The 16,772-nt window shown below is 38.5% G+C and overlaps 2 protein-coding genes and 1 non-coding gene across 3 annotated transcripts; 2 read left to right on the top strand and 1 right to left on the bottom strand.

Annotated features, from left to right (window-relative positions):
* The first annotated feature begins 5,513 nt into the window (after positions 1 to 5,513).
* On the top strand, positions 5,514 to 8,724 carry LOC103952640 (ruvB-like 2). The gene is made up of 2 exons (XM_009364279.3): positions 5,514 to 6,273; positions 7,876 to 8,724. Exons 1-2 carry the CDS (start codon positions 5,525 to 5,527, stop codon positions 8,516 to 8,518), a joined length of 1,392 nt encoding a protein of 463 aa, XP_009362554.1. The 5' UTR covers positions 5,514 to 5,524; the 3' UTR covers positions 8,519 to 8,724.
* On the top strand, positions 6,865 to 6,944 carry LOC125473258. Its single transcript, XR_007255136.1, has one exon. It is a non-coding gene; the product is annotated as a small nucleolar RNA snoR109 (small nucleolar RNA).
* Positions 8,725 to 9,468: 744 nt separating the features above from the next.
* LOC103952641 (calcium-transporting ATPase 2, plasma membrane-type-like) lies at positions 9,469 to 15,109 on the bottom strand. The gene is given in 8 exon segments (XM_009364280.3): positions 9,469 to 9,763; positions 9,853 to 10,151; positions 10,273 to 10,444; positions 10,584 to 10,742; positions 10,851 to 12,799; positions 12,895 to 12,949; positions 14,513 to 14,637; positions 14,640 to 15,109. Coding segments are annotated over 8 exon segments (3,045 nt in total). The 5' UTR covers positions 14,686 to 15,109; the 3' UTR covers positions 9,469 to 9,523.
* Between the last annotated feature and the right edge of the window lie 1,663 nt (positions 15,110 to 16,772).

Below are 16,772 nucleotides of genomic sequence, written 5' to 3'. Positions count from 1 at the left end.
TTGTGATGTAGGTTTTATATTTTGACATTTAAGTTGTTTTGTATGTTGCTACGAGTACTTAATGTTTTCATCTACTCTTTTTTTTATTCACATCTACTTACTATTGTTCATGAACTTTAGGTAGGAACTTGCATCCAAAATCCCATGTTGTTTGACAATTGCATGAATAACATTTAAATCATTACTTTATGCAAAGTGAAAACAAAAAACATGACAACTTTTAAGGACGTGCATGATAAAGAAAAATTTCCTCTTTGCACGATACATTTAAAATATATCTTGACAATTACAATGAAAAAAAAATAACACAATACACCTTTAGGGGGGCACGTAGCGCCTGTAATGCAAAAATGCCTCTCGCATGCACGTTAGTGCGTGCAAAGAGGCGAGTGAATAAATTAAGGGTAAATTATATTTCACTTCATCAATTTTGGGTGCAATTGCAATCTCATATAATATTTTTAAAACATTTTAATACAATACATTTAGTTATTATTTCATTTGAATTTTTCATATAACTATTAAAAAAATCTGTTCAGTTAACTATTAAGTGATGATGCGGTGTTAGTGAGCAAGAGACCTGCTCGTCTATTAGATTAAAAAGAAAATTTGATAGAAACTCGAAATCAGATGTTTAGGGTTTATAAGATAAAAAAAAAAAATCTGAGTTTACTACTTTCTATTTTCAGGGATTAAAGCTTTTTCTTTTTCAAAATACAAAAATACCACTTCTACCACATTTTTCATACCATATTTTTACTATTTTTCTAATAAAGATGAGATCCACATATGCTAGCAACATTACCTCTATTAAAGAGATGATACAAATATGGTATGAAAAATGTGGTAAGTATAACATTACTTTTCAAATAACAAAACTAACCACATCCTAGTCATAAAAGAGGTATCTTACATATATAAATCGAATTCCATAAGAGATATTAATGTAGTCTCATCTAATACCTATTAGAACTGTAGTAAATTTTTTTTATACAATCATATATAAGTTTACACTAAAGGGTAAAAGATTAGTATCGATACGAATAATGAGATTCGAATTTAAGAACTTCACTTACAAGTAGAAGATTGATATTGAAGTCATTTCCGTAAAGATGGTGCTATCTACATGTCTTTTTTTTTTTTTTTTTTTTTTACCTTTTACACACCCCTTCTGACACACCCCGACCGAAATCAGGGCATGCTGGCCGTCACTCGAAGGTGACGTAGTCATGTGCACGTGCGGAAGCTAAAGAAAGTAATGTAAAAGTACGAATAAATTAAAATCTAGCATACAAAGTACTAAGACAAGTATTAGCGTAAGTGAGACGCTAAGTTCAGAGCAAGACTACAGCAGTCCAAAGAGAATAATACGACAATAGTACATCCGAAGGTGACCCTACATTGATGAGTATCTGTCAGAAATGCCGGGACGCCCTCTGGGAAGACCACCGCAACTGCTAAGCAACTAGAACCTGGAGGGGCGCAAAACAAAAGCGTGAGTGGGCAAAAACAAAACTCTTGAAAACCATTTCATAAAATACATTATAACCCCTTGCCGTAAAACCTGTATACTTCCCAGAAAATAAACGTATGTACGTATACATAGATATGCTATAACATGTTCATAGGTATGCCAATCATACACAGTAATGCCACATCGAAATCTCATAATATAATGTAAACGCTCAGGCACCACTCATATCAACAACACATAATCTGGCAGCCGGAGTCACCTAAAGTGACCTGTACGGCTGAACCTAGAGCTCAAATCACAATCTCAATCACTAAACAACTGAACCTGACCACGATGTCGAAACCACTTAAGGTGGTCTGTACGACAAGGACTGGGTGTGACGTATATATATACGCTCAAGTGCTACGATCACGTGAAGGCTGGGCGAATAATCGCGGGTCATCTACGAGTCGGAACCACCTAATGTGGTCTGTACGACAGGGCTGGGCACCTAGCTTGGATCCAAGCTGAGCATAAGGTGCGGGGAGGTGAACATCACGTGAAGGACTGGGCCCTGCTCAGGGCAGGAGCACTCACACGGAGGGTGCAGGTTATGAGCTCGCTAATCATCTCAAACTACTACTGAATGTAAATACGAATAACCTTTACCTGGCACTTACCTGTGCATCCACCGCACCCAATACACATATATAAATGCATGCCACTACTAATGCATGTAATGATGCATAAACGACAAACATATGATGCATGGCATAAAACAATTAACCTTTTCTAATCGATTTCTGGGAATATAAACGTATATAGGTATATACGGAAAACCAAAAGCCCACTCACTGATAAGTGGAAGGGTCGTAGCCCCCCTGCCTCGAGTGAATACGCTCGTCCTCGGAATACGTATCACCTATACGCGAAACAACTACAAAAACGTTAATTTCAAAGCACATAACCAATTTCTTGTAATAACTTCTCATACATTGCTCAAAATGGACAAATGAATATACCAACGTGCTCTACACAACCTCAGGATCACACCCATATTTTTAAAATAATTTTTGGACCACGGACCTACGCGCCTGAATAGGCACGGACCTATGCGCCCCCCACGCGCGGTCACGTGCCACGCACACTGACGGCGTCAACTGACGCCGTCAGGAATATTCCGTTTGACTGACGAAATATTCCCTAACTGACGCCGTCACTGCCGTTAGGAATATTCCGTTAAAACTTAACGGAATATTCTCCTTCCTTCTCCGGCGAGTCACCGTCGCCGGCGCCGTCGCCGGAAAACTGCAAAAACTTCAAACTTAGTTTTCTCACTCGTTTTTCAACCATTTTTCACGTCTTTATACCAAAATGAAGCTTAGGACTAGTAGAATCACGTTAGACTAGTTTTAAGGCGTAAAAATCACACGATCATACCTGTCTTCAAACTCAAAACTCGGCCAACTTTGAACAGGACGATCCAGACGTCCAAACTCGTCCAACGAAGTGCTCCGAGGCTCCTTGGAACCTCACTAAGACTTCTACAACTTCAAAACACCAAAAACATGCTAGTCTAAGGTTTGCATGAATAGTAAATAAAACGGACCTCGCCTAAACGACGTGAAAACGTTAGAATTCTTACCTGGAATTGGTAGGGTTGTGCTCCTCACAACCTCACGAGTTCAATGGTGTAATTGGTTTCTTGATTTGTGAAGGTTTGAGTAACTGTGTGTGTGTGTCTGTATGTTGAAGGAAGAAGAAGATGAAGAAGAAGGGAGCTCGGGGAGAGAGAGAGAGAAGAGAGACAGAAAAGAGACAGAGAAGAGGGAATTAAGGAAAAGCAAAAGGGAGAAATAATGACAGGGTGTGTGCGTGGTCCAACAGATATCCACACCACTCGAAATCACACTAGACGCAAATGTAATGAACTAGGGGTAAAATGGTAATTTCACACGTACGTTTTTATAGTTTCAGGACGGGATGTCACACCTTCTATTAATTTTTGTCATTTGATCATCTTCAATTCATTTGATCTGACGGTCGAAAATTAGGAGTGTGTGGATAACACCACCAATCTGTAATTCTAAGTTACCGAATTGCAGCAGTTAAATCTTCTCTATCATTTTTTTTTCGGAAATTCATCTCAATCATGTTTTATTCTTCTTTTTTTTCATTCTTTATTCAGCGTTTACATTGGAAGGTTTGTGAGCCACTTCCAGGGCTTTGGGGCCGGTTGTAGCCCCTCTCTCTCTCTTAGAGCAACTCCACCCCTATTCACTTTGCGCCAGCACCCAGCCTATTTATCCACTTAATTGAACAGTAACAGACTCAATGAACAGTAATAGGCCAAAGCATCTCCACCCCCAAAAAAAATGTGATGGCACATAGTCTAAAAATGCGCTGGCACAAACGATCTCCACCCCTACAAAATGCACTGGCACCCAGTCCATTTAAAATATTAAATAATTTTTTTATAAAATAAAAAAAAAATAGTGAGGTTATGTAATTTTATTTGGTGTTTTAAGTTTAAATGGTGAGGTTATGTAATTTTAAGTTTAAATGGTGTTTTATGTAATTTTATTTGGTGTTTTATGTAATTTTATTTGGTGTTTTAAGTTTACATAAGAAATTAAATAAAGTTCTAAAAATAAATAAGAAATTGTAGAAAGTGTACAAAATATTCAAATGTAGAAAGTGTAGAAAGTGTAGAAAATATTGAAAGTGTAGAAAATATTGAAATGTGGTGAAGAAAATATTGAAATGTGGTGAAAGATGAGGGTTAGGTATTTATAGAAAAAAAATTAATTTTTTAAAATTTTTCTGTATTTTTTAAAAAAATTTTGACATTTTTAAAATAATTTTTAATAAATTTTAATGTTGTAATTAATCTGGACCGTTGGATTTGAAAAATAATCAAATCCAACAGCCAACACGATGCCACGTGTGTTGCAAAGCCTGTCGGATGACTGCAAGTGGACCTGCACGCGGGCCCCAGCGCCTGCAAAGCCTGTCGGCTACTCGCCTGGGCACTCGCGTGTGTTGCACGCGCCAGAAACAGACCGGCTCCTGGGTCTGTCCATTTTGGGCTGGGCTGTTGACTGGCACGGGCTGGGTGCTAGTCAATTGTGCGGGATGGAGCTCATTCCTTGCATGCCGGGCTATTTTCTTCACTGGGTGCCAGTCCTTGCATGCCGGGCTGGACTTGCTCTTAGGTACGTGGAGAGTATGTGTGAGTCTCTCCTAACGAGTATTTTAATTTTGTATACGTTTGTGTTACCAACATCTCCTATGTCTATTTCATTATTTTTGGTAGCTTCGATAGCTGATAATGCTGAGCACAAAATTTATGGTGGTATGTTTATTACACGAGCTCTGCAAGACTCCACCCCTTGTAATGAGCTTAGTTAACATGAGCCAATTATGTCGTTTATCATGTTTAAATCAAATTTTAATAGTTTAACGGTCTAGGTGGTATTCCTCTTCACTTGTAAGTAATAGGTCTTAGGTTCGATTCTTGCCAAAGATGAATTTGAACCATGGTATGAGGCTTAACCTATCCCCTCCCCTTTAATGTAGTTAATATCGTTATGTTACCAAAAAAAAAAAAAAAACAGATTTTAATAGTTTAGGATTTTATAAATATTTTGTTATTTATTTAATTAATTACTTTTCTATTTGGATTCCTAGATTCTGTAGTTATGTTACGTGATAAATATGTCATCTTAGCTTATAGTTTATAAATTATATTCATATTATTTTTAATTATAGTTCATATTATTATAAATAGGTCATCTTTAATTTATTTATAATTAATAATTAAATTATTATTAATTTTTAATCGTCGAATAAAATAAATTAAAATAGAACAATGAATAAAAATTTAACAAGAATGTAAAAAAAATAAAAAAAATGTGTACGACTCTAAACAACATTTTAAGGTAGAGAATTGTAATTTGATGACCCGCGAATCTTAAATCCTTCGCCCCCACATTTTTTGTATCCCCGCTTGAACAAAACCCTTGAAGCCCTTGAAGCCGCTCTGCTCCACACCACCATCGCTTTTCAGCCATGGCGGAGCTCAAGCTCTCAGAGAGTCGAGACCTGACCCGAATAGAGCGCATAGGCGCACACTCCCACATCCGTGGTCTCGGCCTCGACTCTGCTCTAGAAGCACGCGACGTCTCCGAAGGCATGGTGGGCCAGACTTCCGCCCGAAAGGCCGCTGGCGTCATTCTCCAGATGATCAAGGAAGGAAAAATCGCGGGTCGGGCCGTTCTTCTGGCGGGTCAGCCTGGAACCGGCAAGACCGCCATCGCCATGGGCATGGCGAAGTCGCTCGGCCTCGAAACCCCGTTCGCGATGTTGGCCGGAAGCGAGCTCTTTTCTCTGGAGATGTCGAAGACCGAAGCCCTAATGCAAGCTTTTAGGAAAGCTATTGGGGTTCGAATCAAGGAAGAGACTGAGATTATCGAAGGCGAGGTCGTGGAGGTTCAAATTGACCGGCCTGCGGTGGCCGGAGCGGCTTCGAAGACGGGGAAATTGACGTTGAAGACGACGGAGATGGAGACCGTGTATGACTTGGGGGCGAAGATGATTGAGGCTTTGGGGAAGGAGAAGGTGCAAAGTGGGGATGTGATTGCCATTGATAAAGCTTCTGGGAAAATTACTAAGCTTGGTAGGTCGATTTCAAGGTCGAGGGACTACGATGCCATGGGACCGCAGGTTAAGTTTATGCAGTGCCCGGACGGGGAGTTGCAGAAGCGCAAGGAGGTCGTGCATTGCGTCACACTTCATGAGATTGATGTCATCAACAGCAGGTACTTTCAAATGTCGGCTTGTGTTTTTCGTTGTCTTAATTTCGAGAGCATGGTGAACTATAAGTTCATGAGTTTCTGCAATCATATAATCTTGGGAAAGTTGCAGTTTTTGGGGGGTTAATGGAAATTTGCAATTAGCTTGCTAAGTTGTTATACATTAGTGAATGATAAGTGCATTCCTTTCTTATAAGTTACTTTTTTACAAAGAAGCTCGACCCCTTTGTTGTCCTTCTTCACCCCAAGAACTAGCTAATGCTACCTTTTACTCCCTGTCAGTCTACAGTTGAGGATGGTGATCTATGGATGCATTATATGATGTAGTTATCAGTGTTGTAAAGTGCTAAGAATCGGTTTGTGTCCGAGTTGGATATTTCGTATCTCAGCTGTAATTTATTTGGACGTTAATTGAGTAGTAGGTTCGACTTATTTGGAAGTTAGAAAGCAGGAGCTCCTCTCCTCTCTAATTTTCAACTGTTTATGTGCATCAAGTAGAGAAAATAGTTTCCTGTTTTTGAAAAAAGCATATGCAGGTTGTATAAAGCTACATGTACCAAGAGAAGGGTTTGAAAAACAAATCTTGAATTGCCAAAGTGACTATAGCCAAATCAAATAGTTGAGAAGCTTACTGGCCGCCTGTTGTGAGTTTTCTATTTGAGGAGCTTCACACATTTCTTTAATTTTCAATTTTTGTTTTAATGAACCATGTGAGAAGGGGAGAAGAGGGGAATTGGCATAGGATTTAGCCTTTCCAAGAGGCCCTTCTCTAACATCAACATTTTCATCAGGCCACCTTCTAGGCAAACTTGCTTTGAATGCACAGCTGCTTGCATCTATTGGTGCCTACATTTCTTGGATGGGTTTATTTGTTACAACACTCCTAGGAAAACCTTCATTCAGTCACCTTCTTACCAAACTCGGAAAGTTTTAACCTTAAGAAACTTAAAGGATACATCAGAATCTGTCTTTTTTGAAGCTTGAACCCAAACTTGCTGCCGGATTTGGGTGAAACAGTGAACTTTTTTCTGTTGCTATAAAGGGGTTCCAGTATTTATCTCATTACTCAGTACTTTTTTTGGTCACTTATAATTGCGGGTTAGATGAGAATATAACAGAACTCTGTATCTATCTTACATCTTAGAATTCGCAAGAGAGAAGTATTTGTATCTTACATGCTTAGGAGTTGTAGAATTTTATCTAACTATTAGTTTTTCGGGTTATTAAGGTTTGATGTAATACGTGTGGAGTAGAATGGCTTCTCTCATAGGCACACATAAACATAAATCTCTAGACAATGTCTTCAAAATTTATCGATCTATAAGCTTGTGTTTGGTGGTTTTATTGTGATCGTGTGAGCTGTGCCTGCTTTGTTGCTTTATGTTTCGAGTGAATTCTGTTTGGTTTCTGTATAAAAGCATACATTGCAACTTGCACCCGTAATTAAAGTCTGTTCAAATTTAACAAATATATCCTGGCTTGTAAGTTGAGAGGGTTTTTTTTTTCTTTGGTGATGGGGATGGGGGGTTGTTCTCTACTTTAGACTCAGTATTGGCTGTGGATTAACGTGATATTTTGTTATCTGATTTAATTATCTCTCGCTTCCAGAACACAGGGATTTCTGGCTCTCTTCACTGGTGATACTGGTGAAATCCGTTCAGAAGTTAGAGAACAAATCGACACAAAGGTAGCAGAGTGGAGAGAGGAAGGGAAGGCAGAGATTGTGCCAGGTGTACTCTTTATTGATGAGGTGCACATGCTTGACATTGAGTGCTTTTCATTTTTGAATCGTGCATTGGAGAATGAGATGGCTCCCATATTAGTTGTTGCTACCAACAGAGGAATCACTACAATCAGAGGCACAAATTATAAATCCCCCCATGGAATTCCTATTGATCTCCTTGATCGACTGCTAATTATTACCACCCAGCCTTACACAGAGGATGAAATTAGTAAGATTCTGAACATCAGATGCCAAGAAGAAGAAGTCGAGATGTCCGAAGAAGCAAAGCATCTGTTGACGAAGATTGGTGTTGATGCATCCTTGAGATATGCTATCCATCTCATAACAGCATCTTCGTTGGCATGCCAAAAGCGGAAGGGAAATATTGTGGAGATGGAGGATATTAACCGAGTTTACCATCTGTTTCTGGATGTGAAGAGATCAACACAATACTTGATGGAGTATCAGAGTCAGTACATGTTCAGTGAGGAAGGCGACGACGATGATACCAATGCCATGCAATCTTGAGAGAATTCGTCAGACTAGAAACGACCTTTTATTTTTGTATCTTGCGTTCGTGTAGTGGCATTACTACCGTACCTTGGTATGTAATGTTTATCTTGTTAGATTTTCGGTATGAATCTGTAATCTTCTTGGCAAACAGCAATTTAGCAGAGGATTAGTACGGTGACTTTCATATTTTTACTTTTATTAATACTAGAGATGTTTAACTTCGAAGTAATCTAAACCAACATAAATGCGAATACCAAGGGAGCGCATCCCCTCTAGTCAATATCGCTACGCCCACATTGGCATAGAGGCTTTGTTACTTCATCCACGCCATCAGACTGGCAGACTTACTATCATGCTCCTGTAAGCTTGAGCTGCAAAAGCACAATGACGACCAGGGCGAATTTAGGACGTGCATTCGTCCATCTAGCCCTTGCAGAAAACCAGCAGCAGCAGCGTGTAAGGGAGTTCCGATAGGCCAAAGTTGAACCAATGCTGGTATTATCCACGAAGTTCCGCTCCCCAGATTCAAGAAGTTGGATCCTCTGCCCAGCTTTTCCATTTAACAACCCTCTCTCTCTCTCTCTCTCTCTCTGAGCTCACTGTTTTTAGTCAGTGGAAGATTTTATCGAGTTTTCCTTTTACAACTCTTGGAACAGTTAGATTCTCAAGTGAACTTGTTTGTATGATCCAGGCTTTCTTCAAAATCTTAGAAATTATTTCACTTTGAAGTTATGACTTATGATAATATGATTCACAAACAGGCAAATGCACAGAAAAGAGAATGGCACGGAAAGTTGCCAGAACAAAAAATTAGTTACATAACGATAAGAAAATACAGTCGACGAATCACAAGGCCGGCAAAGATACAGGAGACTAACCTTGTGTATCACCATGTCAAACTTGAAGGAAAACCTAAGGGGTTGAGATGTCCTCAAATTTTCAGTTAACGCTTCTAAGGTGCCTAATTTTGTTTTTTTATTTTTTATTTTTTTTATTACTAATCTCTAAATGTTTTGTAGTTCAAACAGGAAACATCTTTAAACCAGCAGCAATCGGCATCCCTAAAAATCCGATGAATACAGTGGCAAACCATTGTGCCAAGGTGAGCGGAGCTGTGCTTGCAAATTTTCCCAGGAACTCGATAATAATGATTTGGAACACAACTGTGGAACTGAGGACTCCGACGAAGACATAGTTATCCAATATGCCCTTGAAGACATCTATTTCCTCCATATCGCGCGAGCTAATCTCGTTGAAAACCTGCAAAACCAGAATCAGGTCACCCTCCGTAGGAGTAAAAAATCGTCAGCAGTAGTCCTCCTCGTACGAGAACTTTAAGAAAAGATTACCTGACAGAACACAAATGTGTTGAAAATCAGAGTGTTGAGGATCACATGAGATTCTGGTCCGTATAGACCAAACATTGCTTCTCCTTTTGCCTGAAGGAACCAAATCACCGTAAACTGATATAAAGACTGCCCTAAAATGTTCCTCCACATTACATTGTTGATAAAATTCTGTCTCTTTCCAACCGGCGGATGCTTCATTAGGTCATTATTCGGAGGCTCAGTTGCAAGTGCAAGGGCGCCTAACGTGTCCATGATCATGTTGACCCACAATAGCTGCACAGCTGTGAGAGGAGCACTCCCTGAAGAGCGATGATTTATGCAGATGCACAAGAAGTGAGAAATGATTCTACGATGGATAGTAAAATATGGCGAATTTCGTTACAGAAGCAGACAAACAAATCAAAATGCGAGCCTGCTAACCTGTCAAGCAAGCCGAGGAGAAGTTCACGATCAATGCAACTATATTGACAGTCAGCTGGAACTGCACAAATTTTTGAATGTTGATGTAAACCGAGCGTCCCCATTTTGCCACTGTCACGATTGTTGAGAAATTATCGTCCAGAATTATAACATCAGCACTCTCTTTAGCCACCTGAAAGCAGGTGAAATATGATTTGTTAAGGGCCTAAACTGTATCGTTTTCTTCTTGATCAAGAAAGAAAAGAGATATGGTGGTATCCACCAATGCGAAGAGTCATATAATTTTGCACTTGCAAAGCGTAAGTACTCACCTCAGTTCCAGCAATCCCCATGGCTAGTCCAATATCTGCCTCGTGAAGCGCTGGGGCATCATTTGTTCCATCACCGGTTACAGCAACAACTTCATCAAATGTGGTCCGCAAGTGCTTCACCAGTGTATGCTTGTCCAGAGGTGAAGATCGAGCCATCACCTACACGAGGGCTCAAATTTCAGTGTCACAGATTCATAAACTATAGTAACTAGTCAGTAAGAAGCAAATCCGAGCGGTTATGTTCCTTGAAAGAAATGGAGATAGTACCTGAATTTTAGGAATCAGAGAAAGCAATTCTTCCTGATTCTTCTCCCTGAACTCCGGACCTTCAATGGCTATGCCATCATCTGTAAGAATCCCACATTCCCTTGCGATAGCCTTTGCAGTATTTATATTGTCTCCGGTGACCATTCTTACTGTGATGCCCGCTGAACGGCAGATTGCAACAGACTCCTTGACACCGGGACGAACAGGATCCTTAATTCCCACAATTCCTATACAGGTATAACCAGAAACAGGAATGGGATTCTCAGGAGAGAAACCAGTTTCTAGTTCTGTATACGCAAGGCATAGAGTTCGAAGAGCCTCGCAAGCAAACTGCTCAATAGTAACTTTGAGATGGTTGAGGGATGCTTCATCAAGGGGAACAATTTCACCATTTGAGTTGATCACCTTTTCGCAGCTGGCCAGAACTACTTCGGAGGCACCTTTGGTGTGCGCTATCAAACCTCCTTCAGGAAGCTCCAAGATTACCCCCATCCGTTTCTTTGTTGAGTTGAATGGCTCAACTTTAACAAGTTTAGAAGCTTGTCTCTCTGCTTGGAAATTTCCACCAATTGACAATCCAAATTCCAACAAAGCAGTATCTGTAGGTGTTCCCAATAGCTCATGCTTTCCGGCTTTGTTAACCACAACTTCTCCACCAGTGTTGTTAAAGATCGATTGTACCAAAAGTTTCTTAGCAGACTCCGGAAGATCAGAGAACAAGCTAGAGGCCTCATTGGGTTTACTCACCTCCTTGACATTCATGCAAATGCAAGATTTCACAACGGTCATGCGGTTGGTTGTTAGTGTCCCGGTTTTGTCACTGCAAATGTTTGTGGCTGATCCCATAGTCTCACAAGCTGCGAGATGACGAACGAGTGCTTTATCGTTCATCATCTTCTTCATGGCAAAGGCAAGGCTCAATGTCACAGACAGCGGCAGCCCCTCCGGGACAGCAACAACAACAATTGTTACTGCAATAGCAAAGAATTCCAACATTTGCTTTGCATCATCTCCATTCCAGCTCCAGTGTGTCCCCTCAGCCAGTTTTCGACTAAACAATCCTTGCATCATAACTGCAAAAGTCACGACGGCGAAGAAAAGTCCTATCTTTCCAATAATGGTTGCCACTCCATTCAACTTCACCTGCAATGGGGTTTCATCATCTCCTCCTTCGCTCAGAGTCGCCATCAATTTACCCCATTGGGTTCTCATCCCAACTGTTGTAACCATCATCTTGCATGATCCGTCTTGGACCTTAGTGCCGGAAAGAAGAAAAGGGTTTTCAGCAGTTACCATTATTGGCTCACTCTCACCAGTTAAGCTTGATTCGTCAATCAACACGGAGAATCCTGATACGAATAGCCCATCTGCTGGCACCTGGTCTCCAATAGAAAGATGCACAATATCACCAGGCAGTAAATCATAGATTGACATTTTCTGCCTATATCCATTTCTTGTTACTTGCATAGCAATCTTCTTTTTCTCCTTGTCCAAGTCCTTGAACTGCAGCGATTGGCGGTAATCACTTGTTGCTGTGACAAGAACAACCAACAGGATACTCGCAACGATTCCAAGTCCATCATGTGCTCCAACTGGCCACCCTTCCATTGCTATCCCAACTATCAAAGACACGAAAGCGCACACTCCGAGGATCATAAGAGTCAAATCCTGAAGTGCTTCCCAAACAAATATAAAGAAACCCCGTTGCTCACTCTCCGTAAATTTATTGATTCCATAAATCTCCTGTCTTCGAGTGTGCAAGTCAGATTCGGTGTTGAGCCCATCTTTTACACATGTGGAGATCTTTTCTGCGATGCCGCTTACCCCGCCATGAAATTTGAGCTTCTTTACATCATGGCCTTCAACAATGGATCCCAATTCATCTGCACAAATATGAAAACCTGCGTCTGTAACTTCCTTGGGTACGACGTAGTCACTTGGTTGCACACCTGCACGCATTAGAAATTTAGTACAGGCATAAAATCACCATGCCTTGTTATGTGATGAATTGATGGTGTTTATCTTTAAAGCCAAAGAGACTCGCCTTGAATAAATTGAAATGCAGCTTTTGAAACCAAAACAGCAATCCTCAATTTCTCCTGCAAAATGGTGAGTAAAAAATATATGAACATAGTTTTTCCGGTAAAAATAATACGAGGAAAACTAATGAAAATAACTTCAAAACATTGAATTTAAACAAAAAAAAATCACCCTATAACTTTATTTAATAATAAAAACAAGAAAAAAGAAAACAAAAAAACCTAACTACGCGCATGCAATTGCACAGCGTTTTTTCCCAGATTTTGTTTGGTTTGGTGTGCTGGTGCTTTTTCCCAGCTTATGTGTGCTGGTGCTGGTGCTTTTTTAAAATATTTTTTTAAAAAGTATTTGCCGCATACTTTTTAAAAAAATATTTATGTGGAGTGATTGATGGCAGGAGAAAGGGGATTCATTAAAAAAAAAACTTGCAGGAGAAGGGGTTTTTTTGGGAAGAAAATATAAAAGCATTCTTAGAGAGAACTTGTGGAGTTCATTAACATAATATATGGAACTCCAAAAAAAACTTTGAGTTGTGAACCATATGAATTTTCAATTACCTCCGGTTCTAATTGGTTCTTTGTTAGATTAGAAAATATAAAAAATTGAAGGAGCTTAATATAAAAGATTGGACCAAGAAAGAGACATTATTTATGAAACTACACAAAAAAAAAAGACACTATTTATGAAACAATATCAATTAATATGCACTATTTATGAAATTGGACAAAGAACTAGACACTATTTATGAAATATGACCAAGAACTACGCATTATATATGAAAGTGGATCAAGAACTAGACACTATTTATGAAAGTGGACCAAGAACTAGACACTATTTATGAAATTGCACCAATTACTATACACTGTTTATGAAACATGACTCAATAACTAAGCATTATTTACAAATGTGAACCAAGAACTAGGCACTATTTATGAATCTGGACAATAAATAGTGTAGTACCGTTTGATTTCATAAATAGTATTCAGTTTCATAAATAGTTCATAAACAGTGTAGTACTGTTTTATAAATAGTGTTTGTGATCTAGGCGAGTTAGGTTATTATTATTTTTTTAAAATATTAAAATTGCGTCTTTTTCATAAAATTTTAAGTTCTTTTGTCCCCTTTATTAAAAGTTAAGGGTTTTTCATTAAAATTTAAGATTTTTTTCATTAAATAAAATTATAGCACGGTTTTTTATTAAATTAAACTTAACTCAAGTCCTTTTTATGAAAACTCCCAATAATATAATATGATTGTCATCAAACGGCCAATTGATTTCCAATTTAGATAAGTTATTGCATAAATGATAGATGTCTGATCGAGGGCATGAAAAATCATGGGAATCATAACGTCCTTTTCATGAAAGCTTCCAATAATATGGCATGATCATCATCAAACGGCCAACTGATTTCCAATTTAGATGAGTTATTGCAGAAATGATCGATGTCTGATCGAGGGCATGAAAAATCATGGGAATCGTAACATAGAATGTGCTGTTAGCGTCATATTAATTTATTACCTAATTAGCACTTGAGCGTTATATCAATATGCATCGACTGACAGATGAGGTATTTCTAACAAGAAAAAGAAGAAGCATGACAGAGGTGAGATGAAATAAAGACCTGATTGGTACGGCGCATAGCAGCGGCCTCGAAACGCTTGGAAAGATTGGCAGTGAAGCGAAACCGCCGTTTCGGGTTCTTGACAACGCTGCAAAGGCTCCTCCATTTCTGCAACGTTTCTTCGACGAGCCCTTCGCCTTGACTTCCCCGAACTCTTGCAAATAGCTCTCCATCGCCCAACTAACTTAACTACCTTTCTTTCACTTCTTAACCAAGTAATTAATTATTTTGATTTATTTCAACCTCCTCCTACAGACTAAACACACATGCATATATATATAAGCAAAACGCGTAGAAAAACAACTTTGGAGGAAAGGAAGTTTCAGTAACATTTCTGGGAAAAAGGAGACGCATTGTGAAGTGAGGGCCTGAGAAAATAGGGTTTGTTTTCTTCTTCTCTGCGCATTTGTGTACGGAAAATACGAAAAACTGAGTGGAGGAGGAAGGAGTAAGGATCCGAAGTTTTGGTGGGAAATTGCATGGCTTGAGAGCTAATGGCGGTTCTTCGTCGTCTTCCGCACAATTGTTTGCTTATTTTGGACCAATCAGCGAGGTCAACACTCAAAACACTGAAAACTGCAAAGTTTTGGACTATTTTGTTTTCCTTTCCAAGTCCCAAGTGATGGATGTTAAATAGAGTTTAGTTTGAAGCAATTCATCCAAAAAATATAAAAATAAAGACCATATTAAATAATTCTAGTCAATTTTAATTTAGTTCTTATTCTAGTGGAATAATGTTGGAAGACATTACCCATTTGAATCTACTTCAATTGTTGATTAAAGAAAATTTAAATGAGTAAGGGTTAGTTATGTCAGTTGGTTAAGATAATTTTTGTGTCTTTTAGCACTCAAGTACAATCGATTTCTACATCGTTACGTGACATGATAAAAGAATGTGAAGAATAAAATTGAAATTTAAAAAGCTAACAACCACACCGCGTTGGGTACGCGTATGGCAGAAAAGGACCACGACTTTAGCGAGAACAAGAATATAAAGAAAGACCAAAAGCTTGTCCAAAAGTCTACTAACGTCTATTTAGTTTAATTAAAGGCATGTTTGATGGTGCATGGAAAAAACATTTATCTTGAACCTGTTCGTAATTGTTTTCGTTAAAAACATTTTTATTGAGAGCACATTGAAATTATAGTTAAAATTCTAAGTGTTTTCTTGTGTATTCGCACCTAATCGATCTACAAATACTTTTAACTTTTTATAAACTTGTTTGAAATGCTATTTAGGTTCGGGATACGATTTTGGATAGTGAAAGATTTTAGATTCGAATTTCATTCAAGACTAATTTATTCTCCCACCTCTTGAGTGTAAATATATGGTTTTATAAAAAAAAACTTGAAGGTTGGATTGGTCCTTTCATTTTTGGTTGATACAAAAATATGAGGGGTGGAAGATTTAACCTAAGTCACACAAATGGTCAACTATATATAGATTAGTGCTGAAATCATCATTTGCAAGATTCATTTTTAAGACTTCTCAATTAAGTAAAGAGAAATAATTGATGAGTCTTTTTTCAAAGATTAATGTATAAGTAATCATTGACAAGTGACCATTCTACTTGTACTAAGATTGGTTTCACGATGTAAACGTTTCGAACTTTTTATGTTTTTAAAGATTAATGTGTAAACATCTTCTTGGTAGAGAAAAAGGAGAAACATAAACGAATGACCACAAAACACTTGTTGAAAATTACTTGGAACTTTTAGTCATCTTTGATAGGGTTAAAACAATTTGTTAATCTTCTGTTTTGATAGCCTTCAAAAAGAAGATACAACATATAAAGATGCATGGACCCACTAACATCCTATGTAAAAGCCAAAGCTGTAAGCTCTGTCGATGGACTCTTAAGCACGTTTTTTTTTACATTGAGAAATATAAAATTTCATGCAAAAATAGGGGTCAAATTACAAAATCCAGAATTGATATTGAATCAGTACAACAACAGAGGCCATGAAAAGAATCCTCCTCAAATTACAAACAATACGCAAATAAGAAATCAATAACACAATCTGGGGGTTCCTTGAACCAAGGTAAAACTAAACCGATGTAAAGGACACAGCAGGAGGAAAATTAGCTACGCCATTGACTTGGTGGTGAACATAAGTTTTTTTTTTTTATTTTTTTTTTTTTGGTGCTCCTTAGCCTTGCTTGAATTCTAGCACGAAATGTTGATTATCTTTGTCTACGCAATTTGGGTTTTTCTGCCTTCTTTTTCAAGGCCCTCTATGATCTTGTAGGAAATCTTGG

This window comes from the organism of the source record quoted next, unplaced genomic scaffold (assembly GCF_019419815.1).
Source record: "Pyrus x bretschneideri cultivar Hongxiangsu unplaced genomic scaffold, Pyrus_bretschneideri_v1 Contig8, whole genome shotgun sequence".
In the NCBI taxonomy this organism is placed as follows: domain Eukaryota; kingdom Viridiplantae; phylum Streptophyta; class Magnoliopsida; order Rosales; family Rosaceae; genus Pyrus; species Pyrus x bretschneideri.
This window is presented reverse-complemented; position numbering and strand designations above follow the sequence as displayed.

What these genes read in the sequence shown, in the direction of transcription:
- LOC103952640 (XM_009364279.3), top strand. Translation starts at nt 5,525, where the DNA reads ATGGCGGAGCTCAAGCTCTCAGAGAGTCGAGACCTGACCCGAATAGAG. An exon ending in ATTGATGTCATCAACAGCAG is followed by an intron (nt 6,274 to 7,875) that starts GTACTTTCAAAT and finishes TCTCGCTTCCAG; the next exon opens with AACACAGGGATTTCTGGCTC.